This window comes from Centroberyx affinis, unplaced genomic scaffold (assembly GCF_046629955.1).
Source record: "Centroberyx affinis isolate AG114_WGS23_722 - 3 ecotype Tasmania unplaced genomic scaffold, CSIRO-AGI_Caff_v1 ptg007955l_1, whole genome shotgun sequence".
Lineage (NCBI taxonomy): Eukaryota > Metazoa > Chordata > Actinopteri > Beryciformes > Berycidae > Centroberyx > Centroberyx affinis.
Window position 1 is genome coordinate 4,158 of NW_027283987.1, and position 18,246 is coordinate 22,403.

At 40.4% G+C, this 18,246-nt stretch overlaps 1 protein-coding gene across 1 annotated transcript; it reads left to right on the forward strand.

The window, feature by feature from the left end:
- Positions 1–460: 460 nt before the first annotated feature.
- LOC139639941 (teneurin-3-like) lies at positions 461–17,617 on the forward strand (the record flags this gene model as incomplete). The annotated part of the gene is made up of 4 exons (XM_071514098.1): positions 461–533; positions 2,541–2,661; positions 6,302–6,372; positions 17,330–17,617. Coding segments are annotated over exons 1-4 (553 nt in total), but the record flags the coding sequence as incomplete, so codon positions are not given.
- Between the last annotated feature and the right edge of the window lie 629 nt (positions 17,618–18,246).

Here is an 18,246-nt window from a genome sequence, read left to right on the forward strand (position 1 = left end):
CAATTTACCGAATCAATAAAATGTTTTTCTGTAGCTGTGGTCAGGGAGGAACCTCCATCATATCGGGGTGGACAACACTGACTGGATGATATCTGACTTAATTAAAGCACATACAGTATATCGGCAAAGCGACATATCAGTCTAACCTCTTCCTCTCTCTCTCTCTCTCTTTCTCTCAGCTGTGCGGTCAAATGCCACGAGAGCCCGGGACGTTGGGCTGCATCGCTCATTCTTTGACTTTCTCATTGATTTTCCCCTCTCCCCTTCTTTCTCTCGGTGTCTGCAGGTGGAGTCCGACCATCCTTCTCTCTCTTTCTCTCTCTCTCTCTCTCTCTCTGTCTGTCTCTGCCTTCATCCTCTCCCCCTCTCTCTCTCTCTCTGTCTATCGGCCTGTCTGTCTGTCTCTGCGGCTGTATAGCAGCATGCCTGTATGTTTGCCCGCGGCGCCAGCAGCAGAACTATGGAAGTGAAAGAGCGACGTCCATACTGCTCACTGACCAAGGGCCGCAAGGACAAGGAGAGACCATACACTGGTGAGATCACTCATTCATTCATTCATTCATTCATTCATTCATTCATTCACTGGTAACACTTTACAATAAGGGTCACTAAGTTAAGGGTTAGTTAATGCTTAATAAGCATTAACTAACCCTTAATTAACAGTGAACTAATGTGTCTAGCCATCTTTATAAACTATTAAATAATGTATAAATTAATACCTTAGTTAACATGAACACCATTAGTAAATAACACATTAGTTAACTGTTAATTAAGGGTTAGTTAATGCTTATTAATCATTAACTAACCCTTAACTTAGTGACCCTTATTGTAAAGTGTTACCCATTCATTCATTCATTCATTCATTCATTCACTCATTCATTCATTCAGTTCAGTAGAGGTGCTTTATTACTACTGCTACTTAGGCTTGGGCCGATATTCAATATTATCGAATATCGCAATATATTGTGAATATCACGATATTTCCCGTGATAGTCCCACAATATCGAATTTGAAAAGAAAAAAATAAATGTTCCCCATCCCTCCCGGCTTTGACGCTATGTGTTGCTTACATCACAATTGTACAAGCTTTTAAACTTATAAACCTATAATCTACTAGTGGTAGCGAAAATATTGTATATCATGATATTTTGGCAGGACAGTATCGCAATATTACATTATGGATATCGCCCAAGCCTACTGCTACTTCTACTAGTACTACTACTACTACTGTTACTTCTGCTACTACTAGTAATAATAAGGGCATAGACAACCAGTGACACTGATTTCTTTATAATATCAGTCAAACCCTAATGATATACAAAAGTACATATTACCAAAGCAAATGCAACCATTATTAACAGATTCAGTTAGCATCCATGACAATGCAACATTAACAACATATTGGTTAATATTATCAAATCAATCAATTAATTATTCAGTGGGTAAATGTATCTAGAATCATACAACCTCCATTCCCAACATTATTGTTTCCATTGTTAACGTCTCTCCGATGTGAAATTGTGAAAGGTTAATACATATTTTACATATTTCTCCTCCCAGCACGTTGTAGAGAAAGTTCAAATTGACTACACATTATTTTGAATTTAGAACAGTAAGTTTCTCTTGCTTCTTCATAGTTACAGTGTCTCTACCTCTATCATTTCATTAAATGTCATTCTCGCACAGAGTTAGAGCTGTTTTTGTTTTCTTTTTGGTTTTTTTTCTATACTTCTGTCTTAGTTTCTTTCATTTTTCTCTGTGTTCCTTCATTCAGTAATTCATTTCTTCCTTCAGAACAAGGAGAGGAGATACTCAGGTAGGGAACAAAGTGCCGGGTGGCTCAGCTGGTGGACTTGTGTGTTTGTTCATTCATTCATTTGTTGCAACCGACTCTTTATTTAGGCAGTGATCCCAACTCAATGACCCCATTCTTCACACCTATCCCCTTGTTGTAACCCAAACGACAGTGTAACTGGAGTATCTACAAAATCGACAAGATCCACAGTAAGTCAGTGCATGTCCTTAGCTGGTGAGGCAGTCAAATCCTACTGATGGACGGAGGGACATACAGACATAAAGCAGGGCCACGGTGGGTGCCGCACTGCTGATAGAGCTTCAGTAGGCACTAATTTATCATCAAAGTTTATATAAATTGCTTAGTTATGCCAAGAAATAGTCATTATTCATTTGATAATACAGCCATTTCGTGCTCTTTTAAGTCAAACAGCTGTTGCAGCTGGATTTTGTTCTCTTTGCTAGAGTCTCAGATTCATATACAATACTGGGTTCATTATCCACATCCATGATCATGAGGAGCTATACAGAACATGGCGATTAGAGAACAATATGGAGACGGTTACTCAGTTCTAATCCTTTGATTCGTTGAGCCGTTTTTGTTCCCTCCCTTTTTTGTTCCCTCTGTCTTGCCCTCTGAGGCCCTGCTTCCCCGACGTCCGACTGCTCCAGCTCATTTGTTCATGTGTGTGTTTTTACGCCTATGTGCGCGTACGCTCATGTGTTTGTATCTGCATGTATGTTAGGTTCATCAGGGGACAGCGAAGACTGCGGTATCGGCTCCCAGGGGCCTCGGGTCCCCACTCAGAAGTCGTACTCATCCAGCGAAACGCTGAAGGCCTTCGACCAGCACCAAGACCAGACCAGGTTAGACCACCGATTGCCATCATTACGTCCTGATGTGCCATTTTGTGTCCCCAAATCGATAGATATCAGACTTGGGTCAAATAGCAGCTTTATAGCATTACTGCTATTGGTTTTAATCTGATTGGAGGAACCTGCTTGCTACATGCTTGAAAGGCCAATGGATTTTGGGGGTAGAGACACATTCTAATCCAGCTGATATTTCCAATCAGAATGTAACTTATAGCTAAGTCTCTTGGTAACCAGGGAGCTCTTTTGTGATTTTTCTTACTTTCTCCTGTTTTTTTTTATTATCAAGTCTGAACACTACTCTGAAGAAAACATTTCAGGCAGCACTCACATATTAGTGTAACTGTTGTATAAAAGCTATAATACCCCAGAGGGCCTTTTTTTTTACTGTTCTAATTGGTACTTCAGTGCTGCCAACAGTACTCGACTATGTCTCATACCTAGCTGCATCACCGTCATATTCATAATCACAGTAAAGATTGCCCTCTCAGGTATTATTGCTATTATACAACAGGAAGTTTCAGCCAATGCGGCCGGTCCAAAACACTTTACAACTGGGCTGATAATTGCCTTAAATCACGGTAGGCCATGCTTTATTGGTTGCTGAGGTTCAGCTATTACCTGGGTGGTACTTCTTGTTTTCCCTTGTTTTTTTTTAGCTTGGAAGTACAGCACTTTGGAGAAAACTTTTCAGGCTGTACACATGCATCGGTAACTATTGTAGAAAAGCAGAGGTAACCAAGGGGACGTTCCTTGTACCTAGCCACATCACCGTCAAAAACATAATTGCAGTAAAGAACAGCCTTTTGATATTATATATCTGTATATCTTATATTATCTTCTCCGGCTGAATAATTTCCCCAATGTGCTCACTCTAAAGAAAATGCCCCCTATCCCTCTCCTTTGCTCTTACTCCATTCTTACTCCATCCCTTCTTTCCTACCACTTCTCTCTTACATGGTCATTATCTGCTCACACAAATATTGTCAAGGTAATCTTATCTTTACACTCCGTAATATCGGTTGTTTGTTATTTTGGTGATCTTGAGTAGGAATTAAACCTTCTTCTGCTGCTGTTTGGTGTTGAGAAACACAGCATTTATTCAGTTTGGGAAAGCCATCTTATATAAAACACAACCACAATTAAAAAAAACCCCAAATGGTTTGAGTGAATGAATAAACTGTACACCTTAGATAAATCAAGAAAGAGCAAGAGATTAAGTAAAGCAGTTTGGTTTGAAGGGGGACAATATCTATTCAGTTTGGGAAAGCCACTGGTTATTATTCATAAATCTCAATGGTAGCAGCAGTGCAGTGTGCAAAATCTGCAGCTTGGTAATTTGAATTTATTCATAACTTTACTAGTGCTTTGATTATCATGATGGAGCCACAGTAGTACCACCTTATTACCAGTCAATCAAAATCAACATGTTAACTTAACAGCCACCCTGATTATCTAGCCTGTGTGCAGGTTCTGTAGAGCACATAGTGGATCATTCAGTGCAAATTCAATGTGTATGCCTCTTGTAAATGTTTCCAAAGACAATGATGAACATCCTATGACACAATGTAACATGTTTTTTTGAGGGGAAAAAAGAATAATAATGAATTTCTTTGTGAATATGCTAAATGATGAAAAGCAGGTGGTGGTGACAGTAAATCTGGCCCGGTAATTTACACTTATGAACACAAAAACACTGCACCGTGATGATCTCAACCCATAATGTCACACTTACCGGTGAGTTTTATCAAGAACCCCTAATGTATTTAAAGCCCCAGTGTGTAACATTTTCACCTCAATATATCATTCTCACATTAAGTTTCATAGCATAGTATAAGGACTATAGAAAGATATGGACTATAGAAAGCTGTTTCATTAGCATTGGGCAAACGTAATAAATTCCAAACCGGATACGCAAAAAACTGCTTTGCTAGCTCAATCTAACTGTAACTAAAATATTTGCAGGCAAAAATATATGTTTGGTCACAAATTAAGTTTCATTGCATAGTATAAGGACTATAGAAAGATATAGACTGTAGAAAGCTGTTTCATTAGCATTGGGCAAACATAATAAATTCCAAACCGGATACGCAAAAAACTGCTTTGCTAGCTCAATCTAGCTGTAACTAAAATATTTGGAGGCAAAAATATATATGTTTGGTCACACATATATTAGCCACCGCAGTTACAAAGCTATACCTGACACTGGACAAGTGAGCATCACAGAGTATGAGATGAGGAAGCGTTGTGTGACTGACCTGAATTTGGCTCCCGATGAACACATCTTGCACCGTAGGAAAAAAAACCTCACCTCCTTACACAAGTTTATTCCACTTCCTTTGTTCAATTTGCATTATGGTTCACGTCACATCCTCTGCATACACGTGCGTCTTCTCTCTGCAGTCTGCAGAGGGGAGAACGAGTGGGTAGTGTCTTTTAGCGAGAGCTGACGTGAAACACTACCACTAAGGGACTCAAGGGGTCACCAAAGTCATCAAGTTCCAATTTCTTTTTTTTTTTTTTATTCTTTATTTAGGGATAACAGGGACTTAAATTACCAGAGACATACATCAATACAGTAGAGATACTGATAAGCAGACGTTTTACACAGTTGAATTGTATCATTATGCACATGTGCAATTTTTCTCTTTCCTTCCCGAAATCCTTCTAAATTGTTTTATTTATTACAACAATTGTAGGTTTCTAGAACTCTGTACAGGCTGAGAAAGGTAGGTGTGTCTATATAGAGTTGGGAGAGGTTTCGACAAATCAAATACAGGGAGAGACAAAAGAGGGAGGTAGGAGACCAGAAAAAACAATGATGAGTTTTGTTAATAAAAATTAAACAACAAAAACAGATTATTCATTTGTCACTTCCACAAAATATGGCCGTAAGGGCCGCACATAAGAGACCCATTTCGACCAGAATTTAATAAATGTATTTTTTTTGTAGACAGAGTGAAAAAGTAAATTTTTTCCATTAGATATATTTTGTTTACCGAGTCTATCCACTCCTGTATTGTGGGGGGGTCAGGAAGCAACCAACGTCTGGTAAGAGCTTTTTTACAAGCAGATATCAAAACGCCAAAGAAGTACTCATCGGACCATCTATGCTCAAAATCAATCTTTCCTAAATACAGTGTGCAAAAATGCAAAGATAATTCGGTACAGAATCAAGTTCCAATTTCTAATGGTAGACGCTATAAGCTAGTACACCTGCAACAGGTGGTTTTCAAGCAGCTTCCAAAGTTACACACGGACTATGTTCAGGGTATCCATAGGTCTTCACACAGTCTGAAATTATCTAAATGTAAGGCCTTCAAAAGTATTAACAAGTCTTCGATTTGGCTTTGTGCAACCTGCAGATCCGCTGTATGTGTGAAAGTCAGCAGTGAGCTGGGTAGATAATATTTTCCTGGATTCCTCCTTTATCTTTGGGCAGTGGCCCTGGTATGAACAGGAGAATAGGTGACGAGTAACGCAGTCTGCAGAGGCAAGCCGCCCTCCGCTGCATATTAACGGCGCTGAGCCTTGGCATTGTGTTATGTTTTTTGACAACCACACACCCCATCGTGTTTGATCCCTTATTATGCTACAGCAAGTGTTGACCGTTGTCCTTGGTTACTGTTGCTAGGTTACTGTACGGGACAACCAGGGGACACAAGGACATGGTTCACCGTGAACAGGACGATTATAACAGACAAGGTGAGAGTCCACACGCACACACACACACACACACACACATATTACACACGCCTACATATTACAGTGCAAAGTTAGTCAAAGGGCCCTACTTTCATCCTCTCGCCTTCCTCGCCTCCTCTCACCTCCTTTCCTCTTACCTCCTTTCCTTTCTTTTCCTTTCATTTCCTTCCCAGTATAATGTTCAGAGGGTTAGCTTTTTGTTTACCACACACATGAATACACACAAACAAGAATATAGACATGCTTTCTGTCATCCTTGACCTGCCCGCACAGTCCTACACACTGTTTGTGTTTTCTCAGAGGTGGTCACATACACACACACACAAACACACACACACACACACACACACACACAGTGCTTGAAGCTTACGGGTGGTTGCTCACAAACAGACGCACATACTCTCTCTCTCTCTCTCTCTCTCTCTCTCTCTCTCTCTCTCTCTCTCTCTCTCTCTCTCACACTCACGCACACACACTGTTTACACAGTTGAGAAGTGGCCAGTGCAGATGTTGACTTTAGATAAAGAGTAAGTGGAGCAGACATCCCAACCCGCCCTCATCTCAGCCGGAGCCCAGTATCTCAGAGATTTGACATCTGGCCTCTGGAATGTTTTAAACCTCCAGTCTTTTGATTTTTAACCTTCCTGGAACCAAGTGGCATTGCTGAGCAGCATTGGCCGAGACGCAGCATACTGGCAGGGAGTTGTTGTACACCATGGCTGAAATGATAACCCTCATATTGCAATCCTGATTATTAATCATGATGGTTAGTCTTGATGATCTGAAGAGCAGCTAGGGTTTTGCTGCACTTTCCACATCTAATATCCACATCTTGTCTATTTTCAACTATAGATGGAATTCTAAAAGGAAAGTATGAATGCTTTGAAGATTCCATATTATTCATTTTCAATTTTTTTTTTGAATACTGTGGTTCAGAGTAAGAATAATGTTCTTTGTGATGTTTTCCAAATGAATGCAGTTATTTATTGAATGAATGTGAAGACAAATGCTGCAAAAATGCAATGGAACGGCCGTTCATGTTGGAATGCCCAGTATGAAGCTCAAGCACAATTTCTCAGTGCAGCAACACAGCATCACATGACCTTAAATTTTTAAATATAAATTTGAAATGTAAAGTTGCCAACATTCTATGCTGCCTAGCGAGCTAACATTGCCAAATGTTATTGACATAGCATTAGCTGTTGCATGGGGAACGCAAATGTCAACAGTCACAATACTGAACCCTGACTGGCTGACCACTGCAGCTCCTGTAATTCAAATGAGGTAAACCTGCTGAGTGGGGGCTTTCCAGTAAAAATGCTGCAAACTGACCTGATTGGAAGGATTTCGCTAGTTTGCTAGTGAGGGAGCCAATTAGGACCGAGTCCAGTTGTGATGCGTGTCCTGGAGTTAGTCCAAAACGGTCTATAAAAAAGCCTGTAGTGCAAACCACTCTATTGACTGACTGGTTAACAGGCATGGTTTGACTCTGAAATAGGACACTCAGACAACACACATGCACATGCGCACACACACACACACACACACGCACACGTATTGGATTTAGATACTTATTAACAGACTTATGGCTTCGTCATAGTAAGCATCATAGGCAAGCTTCTTTCGTTTTTTTTTTTTTTATTTTATTTTATTTTTCAAATCAGAAATACACAGTCTATTGTTATCACACAAGTTCCATTAAGGAAATCATTTCAGCACAGTGAAATGTCAAATTAGCACATAGTGGGTTTTGGACACGTCTGAAATTACAATGGTCTAGAAATATATTGGAAATATTAATCAGGCTAATCATTATAATGGTCTATTAGCAAAAAAAACTATATGCATTTATTAGTTGTAATCAATAGACAAGTGTACAATTACTTGGCTTTTATTACAGAGCCCAAAGCAGCTCTAAAATAGTCCTGAAAGAAATCATTAACATTATGTCGATGTTTTGGTCCCAGTTGCAGCTCCACTGGAAAAACTGCCCCTTTGTTTTCTACTATGGAAGCAATACATCTGAACATTAGGACTATATTTCTGCTAAGATTTGAGCTAAGACGGAACATTTTTGTGAATTTTCCATTTTCCACATGTGGTAATTGTTGAGTTTTATTTATTTGTTCTGTTCATTCATTCATTCATTCATTCATTATGTGGTGCTCCAGGACTGCTTCATTTATGCTTTACTGACATAAACATGCAGTTATTACTTGATTTGGTTATATCAATTTTAGATCCAAATATTCACATTAATTCTTGAGTTTGACTTGGCCATGAAAAATAATCATTTTTCAGCTATTCAGCTATCATAAGCCATCATGACTCAAAATACAGTTGTTTTACTGCAATGGTTACAATCACTACAGATGCAAGCAAACATTATACAGATACAAAATCCATTAAAAATTCATGCTGAGCTGTCATATACCTTCCTTGTCCTTGTATCCAAACCTTAGTCAACTAAATTTTGAGTGCTACAACATATCTTTGATCCAGTAAATCACTATTTAAACAACAGTAGTAGTTGGATGCATCACTCCGAAAATAGATTTGGCTTTTAATGAAAATAAACGAAATAGTGGAAAGAATTTGCTCTGAGAATAATTTAGGGCGCCACAAACACTTCTCATAAATGATGACTAGAACTCGGTGATGTCAAAATTCCTGTGGTCAATGAGTGTGTCTTCAGTCTTGGATGAGTTCTGTTACCATGGCCTTTTGTCAAATATTCAGGGAGGCGACTTTGATAAGGCTACCATCTGAGTCGGTAATAGGAGATTGGTCTAGTCTTGATTGAAGCAGCCTGTGTTTGATTTAGGGTTTGACCGAAATGGGTTTTTTGCAGGTCAGTACCCGCCCCGATATTTTAAGAGTCAAGCTGCGGACAGTCAACATCTTTAAATTTGGCCGTTTTCATGCCAAGGAATGAAGAATGAAGAATCCAAGAATGCAGTGTTTTATCCAGATTTTTATTCTTGTCAGGGAGAAAGAAAAAAACTCATCATGGAACACTAAAACTCTCCAACTCTGAAATTGTTTTGGGTGGTTAGCAGCTCTTATATTCAATGGCAGAGAATCTCTGGGATATGCTAGATGTTTAGATGAAGAATTAACTTACAAAAGACATTGATGAACATTTGAATTAAAAAAAGAAAACTCATGTGGTTTCATGTCAGGTTTTCCAGACTTGAACCTCCATCATATTAGAGGTGGACAACATGACTGGTATCTGACTGATATCTGGTACTTCATAACAGGACAGTATTGACCCTAGTTTGAATTGAGTAGAATAACACATAACATATAACACAGTAATGTTAAATGATTGACTGCCTGTTCTTGGAGAACATATACCAACACAAAATTTTTGGAACTTTCTCGACCAGTGAATGGCCTGAGTATGGACGAATGGGCAGGCAGTCAATTGAAAAGAAAGATTGATAGATGAATGTTTGATGATGGGTAAATGGAGGGAGCCGTTGGAAGTGATGCACCCTTCTAAATCTTGTGAAAAAATCTCGAGAAGCAGGTGAAACTAAAACAATAGAGGAAGTCTGCTTAATTACAGAGTGCATTCATTGTTCTCCGGCTCCAATTAACACAGCGTCAATATTTGAGAAAGGAAAAAATCATAATTACTCAATTATCTTATCGCCTTCGTTTTCACTGCTGGCCTAATTGGAGCTCATTTAAAATTAATATAATTTTTAATTGAACGGCGGCACTCGTTATCTCTTGTTGTGCCGTTAATTAAGGAAAGCTTTTATAATTTCCCCCCTTTCATTTGCTGATGAAAGATGGAGGTAGAGACGCACACCGAGATTTCGGAGACAATTTGTTTGCCTTCTTTTCATTTATATTTCAGAGGCTTTTCAGACTTGTGTTATTTTAACCTGATTTCAGTCCTTTTTTCCAGTTGATGCAATCATGGTGAATAATTTGAGTTATTAAATTTAATGAAAAAAAAAAAGAAAAAAGAATCTGAATATATAATCCTTTCAGAAGATATTTCCCCCAGTTTTACACATATTCATATATTCAGGAGGCAATTTTCTGAAAAGGGGGAATGGCGGCCCATCTTAAACACCAATTATGAAATGTCTCTTTCTTTTTGGATTTTGGTGGGAAACGTAAGGTCTTACAAAAATGTGTTGTGAGGTAAAATAAAAGTTATGCCTAAAGCCCTGCGTCCACCAAGCACCTTATTTTTACATAGCAGCACTAAACAGATATTTGGGCGGGATGCTTGACTAGTGTCCAAGCAAATTTGAAGTGTTGCCATGTTGGTTTTTAAAAATTTTTGTTTTAATTTAAAATACCTATTCAATAAAACATGAAAATCGTAGTATTACCTTCATATATCTAAAGACGTTTAGGAGACTTATTATCACTGAAGACATGAGTTGTGATCTGCCATGCTTACTGCAAAATTGTTAAAATCGCAAAATTCCAACGTCCCCTATTGTTGCGATCACAGATGAATTTTCAACAAGTGGTAGTTACTAAGTCGGTGAGGGACTCTGGCTGTGACCAGTGTCTCAAACTTTGGTTTAACATCCACCCCCCCACCCCACCCGACCCACTCAACCCCCCGACCAACTCAAACCCCCCCCTTCCCCCCAACACAAGGCTTTGATACCAGGGGCCCCATTCACCGCCGTGTTACCAGGGGACACAGAGCCGCCACCGGGAATGCTTTGGTCATGTTATGGTCGGTGGATCAGCATCACTTCACATTAGAGTGTGACGCCCTCCGCCTGAACCACTGCTCTCATTCCGGCTTCCTCAGCCCATAATCCTGTACAGACCATGATAACATATGTATGTAAAATGTAATAATAATAATATAAAATCATAACATCTAATGTGATGTTATAATAATATAAAATGTAATAATAAAAATATGATTACATGCGTTTCAATAAATTAAAATAAATGATATAGTGCATTTTGCCATTCATAATTGTTTAAAATGTATGATAATAAATGATAAAATTAAGTCAAAGTTGACGTGAAATTTCGGCGTTCACAATGAAACTTTGCACCTCAGCTGGGAACCGCCCACCTCCCACAATTCTCCTGGTGTGTCCGGTAGCAACTTAACCCCCCCCCCCCCCCCCCCCCCCATACAAAGGGAGCGGGAAAGAGAATTTCACCACCGGCGTGAAAGGAGTCTGCCTCCATCTCGTTTCCAGTCACGTCCCTCCCGTCTGTTTCTATGGGACCGGACTTGTTCTCGTTCTGGTTGGTTGCTCGCCATCACAGTGAGCGAGGATGTTAATACTTCCTCAACACAAAGCCGAGGGTTTCACCGGGGAGGCCGGCAGGACTGTGGAAGGAAATATTGTTACAGTCTCATTTGTGTCTCATGTTTTTTTTTTTTAGTGCAGTGGTCATTTTGGTTTCTGTCCTTCTTTTGGTCCCTGCTTTGTTTCTAGTGCAGGATCTAACACTAAATCTTAAAGTATTTGAATATGTTATTGTAAAGTCTTTATTAGGAATTTGGAACAATTCAAGTTATTAGCAATGGAGTCACAAAACAGTGAATTATAGTCACTGATAGAAGTTGTTGCCAAAAAAACAATGTTGATATACAGTAAACTATCAACGTATTAATTTTTATTTAGACAACAGTAATTAAAAAAAATAACACAACAGATTAAAAAAACAAACAATGAAAACACTTGTGACTGAGTATAACCTCATAACAAAAAGACATGCATTACAAGGCAAAAGACAAAAACAAAATGGCATTATGGATGCCATTAGTACAACTGTAGGTTTTTCTTTTGTTTTTTTTAACTCCAGAAAGTCAATGTCTAATGCAGCCAAGATGAATTACTTACTCATAAACCCATATCGCATGATCAACAGACATGAAAAGTAAGCCCAAAAGGACAGAGAAAGAGACAGAACCCACCAAACCTGGCTTGGAGACACTGGATGCCGTTGAGATTGAATGCGCGAGCAATCTAAGAAGCGCAAGTCCAAACAAAACGCATCACTTCCTGTGCACCAAAGGATTTTTTTCCCCCCAGGAAAGAGCTACCAGACACCGGGTGTTTAGAACAGCAAATGGAAAAGCTTTCACGAACTGGTTATAGGTCGCATCACTATTGTGTTACATCGATATATGAAAATGATTAGGATTATGACTTTAACACGCAGAACGGGTACAAAAGTTGAGATTGTATTGAAATAAGACCCGCTTGGTCGATATATGCCAACTTTTTCATTGGGTCCTATCGATTCAGAAAAGCTCTTGAGTGCTGTTCTACGAGGCAGCCAATAAAGAAAAAAGGACACATTACAAGAATACACATTCAGGCGGGATTAGTTTACAGTACAATGTGGACATCTGTAACATTAATGGATAAGCAAACACACCAAAAATGTACCAATGCGTCATAGGTACCAGCCGCAATGGACGTTGACGTGCTCGAAGAATAGCTGAGTCGTGACTTCTGGACCAGAGTTGAGACTTTGGGTTTGATGAAGTCCAAAAAACCCCCCCAAAAAACACTGTTTATGGCAGGAACAGGATTCAATCTCAGGGATATCGGTTTGGACGGGACTAGTTACCTCCGCCAAGGATGTTATGTTTTCGGTGCTGTTTGTTTGTTTGTCTGTTAGCAGGATTACGGAAAAACTACTGGCCCGATTTTCATGAAACTCGGTGGAAGGGTGTAGCATGGGCCAAGGAAGAACCCATTAAATTTCGGAGCGGATCCGGATCCGACTCACGAACAAGCAATAACAGCGCGAACCTTGGCAGAGGTCTGCGCTCTCCGAGTGCCCTTCTGGTTTTACCCGCGGTTATTTTTTACCGGGCATTTTACAGGAGATGAAACAGGCCAGAGGTTTCACTGGCACAGGCATGTGCGGTCCGCTTAGTCCGATTCAGACGGGACTAAAATTGCACACGCGCTCTGGTCATGATTACATGACCCCAGCTCCCCCCTGTAAAACTAACCCCGTCTCAGTAGGGCTTCAGATGGACTTCAGCGTATCTATCCTAAACAGTTTGAGGTTGACAGAGTCCTTTTTTGTCTGAACTCCTGTGCCCTAAAATGTCTCTTTCACCCCTTCGGTCTTTCCTGCTGTAACTCCTTCTCCTCTGTCTTATCCACCTCCAGAGTATCCACAACCAATTCTCTGAAGTTAGGGCCTTAAAAAGTATTAAAAATGTATTAAATCCAGTTATTAGAGCTCTTATGTTTTTCACCATGCACTGACAGGTTTCTTTGTGCTGCATGTTCTCTCTTAGATGAATCCAGAACAGGGTTAGAACAATCGGCATCCTATCTGCTTTACTAAAAACAGTTGGAATTCACTTCCCAGTTAATCATTAATTTCCTGGTGTCCTTTTTCCTATACTAACCTTTTATAGTTTCACAGCTTTCATTAGCTTTGCTTCTTTATTTTGGTTGTTAAAGTGGTCTTAAATTCAATTCCAAACAGCATTAAAACGATCATAAATACTCTTAAATGCTTTGCCTTGATATAATGTTCCAGATACAAGAAAGCTAAAAAAGCTTTCTTCTATCCTTAAGTTAGGATATGAGAGTCCAGTCACATATGATGGCCTCATTATGGCGACATGGTTTGATTTTGTGTGTGTGTGTGTGTGTGTGTTTGTTTGTTTGAATATATGTGCATACGATCTGTGTTTTTAATGTTTTGTGAGAACGATCCCCCACAAGAATAAAAACCTGGTAAAGTGGTCACCGGTGAGGAATGTTTTCCAGACCTCATTGGGAAACGGATTACTTTTCGTGTGTGTGTGTGTGTGTGTGTGTGTGTGTGTGTGTATGTACCTTTTGAAGTGCTGCATTTGTGGTTTGGAAGCCTTGAGTTATTTATGATTTCACTCACCAGATTAAGAAGTTTGGGCCTAACTACCAGTCATACCGCCAATAACCACTGTAACACACACACACACACACACACACACAACCACTCACACGCAATGGAGGGTGGGTTTTGTTACCCCATCTGCGTTGTATTACCGTCATTGAAAACACACACACATGCAGACAGGCAGGCAGGCAGGCAGACAGAGAGACAGGCAGGCAGACAGACAGACAGACAGGCAGACAGGCAGACAGACAGACAGACAGACAGACAGACAGACAGACAGACAGACTTTCTTCTTGACATTATGAATCACAGTCTTACTTCCTCTCACTCTGTCACTTCCACAGTCAGACACTATGTGACAGCTACACAGGTATTTTGAAGCTGTGCTAGGTAAGGTTTGACTGATATGGGTTTTTGAAGCCTGATATCGGCACTGACATTTGACGCTGCCAATCGTCACCATGTTGTGCCAATATTCAATATCTTCAAATCTGATCATTTCCATGACAAAAATAACTCACTTAGAACTGTATTCTCGTCAGAGTGGAGAAGCCTCAGAAATTTGAAACAATTATTGTGTTCTATTTCATTGCTTTTATTGTTTTTACTGCTTATTTTTATTTTCTCTTTTGTGCTTATTGCCCCACATGGATCAATAAAGTTTCATCTTTCATCGGAACTTCTTTCGACCACAAGGCACTAAAACTCTCCATTTAAACCCAGGATAAAACTAATCAAGCAGTTCAATGCACACTTGTGTGGAATCTGATCTAAGTGTCTCTGTTAGAATAAGTTCCGGTTAAGGTCTTCCCATAGACAACCAGTATAGTACTGATCAATGCATCATATCCATCATATCAGAGGTGGACCACACTGTCTTCACTTTTAAGAAAGGGACAATATCAATATTTCCCTTACGCACAGCAACAACATGGACCAGCATTCTAAGTATGCATTTTTCAATCTTCAAGCTTTGTTATGAGATCCAGATAAACTCTGTTAGTCCTCGAGGAAGCAGAAGGCCGCCCATAACTGAGGTTAAGACACAAACTGGTTGAATAAGTGTGAGTCAGCTCAGGGCTATCACAGGCTGTTGCTGGGATCAAATGGAGCCTTAGTCATATCTCCTACTGGGGATTATTGTCAGTGTCCTCCAGAAACCTCAATAGCTCACTGTTAATTCCTAAAATGTAGACCTTTTGGAGATTTGGAGTCTTTTCATGTTTCAAAATGACATTCATTCTCAGTTTTTACATCACATACTTTGTATTACATTTTTAATTCATCATATTGAGGATGCACCACCTTCACAATCTATGTCTTAATTGTTTCAAGGCTTAAAACTCCTTTAATCTCTCCTTCATGACTGAAGTGGATTTAACGGATGCAATCAATACGGATTCACCTTCTCAGTCTAGTTCATGGAAAGAGGAGGTTGCTGCTTTTATTTTCTACACTCAGTGCAGTGTTTTGTAATGAAACACTTAGTAAGTACTGTTTTTTTTTTGTTTTTTTTTTTAAATCCGATGTGACAGATTTTGCCACAGTTTTTCACAGTTCCTCCAATTTAAGTCTCAAAACCTTGTTTGGGTCAACTTCCACTCTTCACACACAAACAAATCTAACGTGAAGGCTCTTCTCTTCAGAGAGAGAGAGAGAGAGAGAGGGAGAGAGGGAGAGAGAGATTCCAAACCTCTGCATGAGCTGGCCTCGGGAAGCTATCCACCTGTCAACAGGCACAAACACACACACACACAAACAAGCACACACACACGGTCAGGCTCTCTATACAGGGTACCTGTCAGTGTGTGTTTTGCCTTTCTCACTGAGATCCCTCTCTCCCACTTAGCCAGCTAACAAAGCTTACGTAGACACACACTCTGCAAAACACAAGGCATACATGCAGCCGGGATGCAGTGGTCCCTGCAGTCTGTGTGTGTGTGTGTGTGTGTGTGTTTGTGTGTGTTAAGGTTAGACTGATATAAGGGGCCGATATTGGCCTTGTATTGATATTCAGATATGGTCCAATCAGTGTAATCCACCTCTGTTATTATGGACAGTACCTTTCAATTTTGTTTAAAGCCTCAGATTTGATTACAGGCAGTTAGAAAAGTTACCCAGATACCCATTAAAATGATAAAAAAAAAAAATAATAATCAGATTTTTCATAACCAGCATCCTTATATTAATATTCTGGCGGCAGCATTTGGTACGAGTTGAAGGTTTTTAATACTGTAGTTAGGTAGGCCAGAAAAGACATTACAATGATCAAGTCTTGAAGAAACAAAATTAGGGTTTCGGCATCAGCCATATTTAGCAGAGGACGGATTTTTGAGATGTTGCAACGGTGGAAAAATGCTATCTTTGTGATATCCTTAATGTAGGAGCTGAATGTAATGCCAAGATCGTTAACTGTGGCATTAAGCACCCCCCCCCCAAAATTTAAAGTCATCCGCAACAAGAAGCCATTGTGTTTTTGGGCCTCCAACTAGCATCTCAGTTTTACTGGCGCTTACTGACATCCATTTTTTGACAGCGGATAGGCATAATTCTAGGTTTGCGAGTTGTGAACGGTTGTACGGTTTAATGGGTAGGTAAAGTTGGGTATCGTCCGCGTAACGGTGTAATTTAATATCATGGCTACGGAAAATTTCGCCAAGAGGTAGCATGTAAATAGAGAAAAGCAAAGGTCCTAGCACAGAGCCTTGTGGTACGCCAAAGTTAACTTTTTAGAACGTTTGGAGATAATATTCTACAGGCGTTCTATAGGCTGGTTGTGTATTTAGAGGAAAGTGCTATTTTAGAAAAGACATCTAAGGGAACGGTCTCAAACTGCGAGAGGACACTGTGAGTCTCCATGGCAACAGATGCTTGATGAAGAGAGGGATCAGAAGTTGATAATCTCATCTCTAATACAGTCAATTTTGTAGTCATTTTGTAGTAAAATGTAGGTACAGAAATCATTCAAAAGCCAGTAAGGGCATATTGGACATTGCAGCAACCAGTGTGTGTGTTTGCATCTGAGTTTATGTGTGTGTGCTCACAATAACACCTCAGCATATCCCCCCCCCCCCCCCCCTCACTTTTTCAGGTCAGCATTTCAGTCTCCGTCAGCTGGGGATCTGCGAGCCGGCGTCGCGCCGCGGCCTGGCCTTCTGCTCGGAGATGGGCCTGCCCCACCGCGGCTACTCGGTCGGGACGGCCCAGGACCTGGACGGCGACAGCCAGGCGGTGATGTCCCCGGAGCGCGCCATGCGGCTGTGGGGCCGCGGGGGCCTGGGCAAATCGTCGGGCAGGAGCTCCTGCCTGTCCAGCCGCTCCAACTCGGCGCTGACCCTGACCGACACCGAGCACGAGAACAAGTCGGACAGCGACAACGGTAAAGACGATCATCTGGTTTTTATTTTTTTTATTTTTTTTTCCATTAACTCCCTCTTTGGCTTTCCTTCTGTCTATCATCAGTACATGACATAGTTAGACGATCTGTCTTTCTGTCTGTCTATCAGGAGTGCAGGAGTGGTTCGTGACTGGGCGTGCTTTTATGTTTCTTTATTCTCGTCTGTCACTCTCAACCACGGCGTTGACTGGCAGCTTCTTTATTTCTTCCCGCTGCCTCGTTCTCTCCTTCGCTCAGTCCGTCCTTTTATCTCCCCCACACACACACACACACACACACACACACACACACACACACACACACAGACACGCACCCTTCCATCCCCGCTCGTTCTCCTGCATCGCTAAGTTCCCAGTCTCGACCTCGGCCCTTTTGCGAACACGTGGACGTGAATATTTCTTCATTCTGATAGGTACATGCAGCTGTAGAGAAGCAGCCGGAGAATTAGAGATTCACCTTATTGTCGAATGTCTGGCCCGCACTACTACTACTACTACAGGGTGTCTGAAAAGTGTAAAATCATAGGGAAATTGGCAACTAAACATTTAGAAAATGTTGGAAAATTCACATATTTGTGGTTAACTGCTTAGCATTGTTACCAGTTTCTCTTT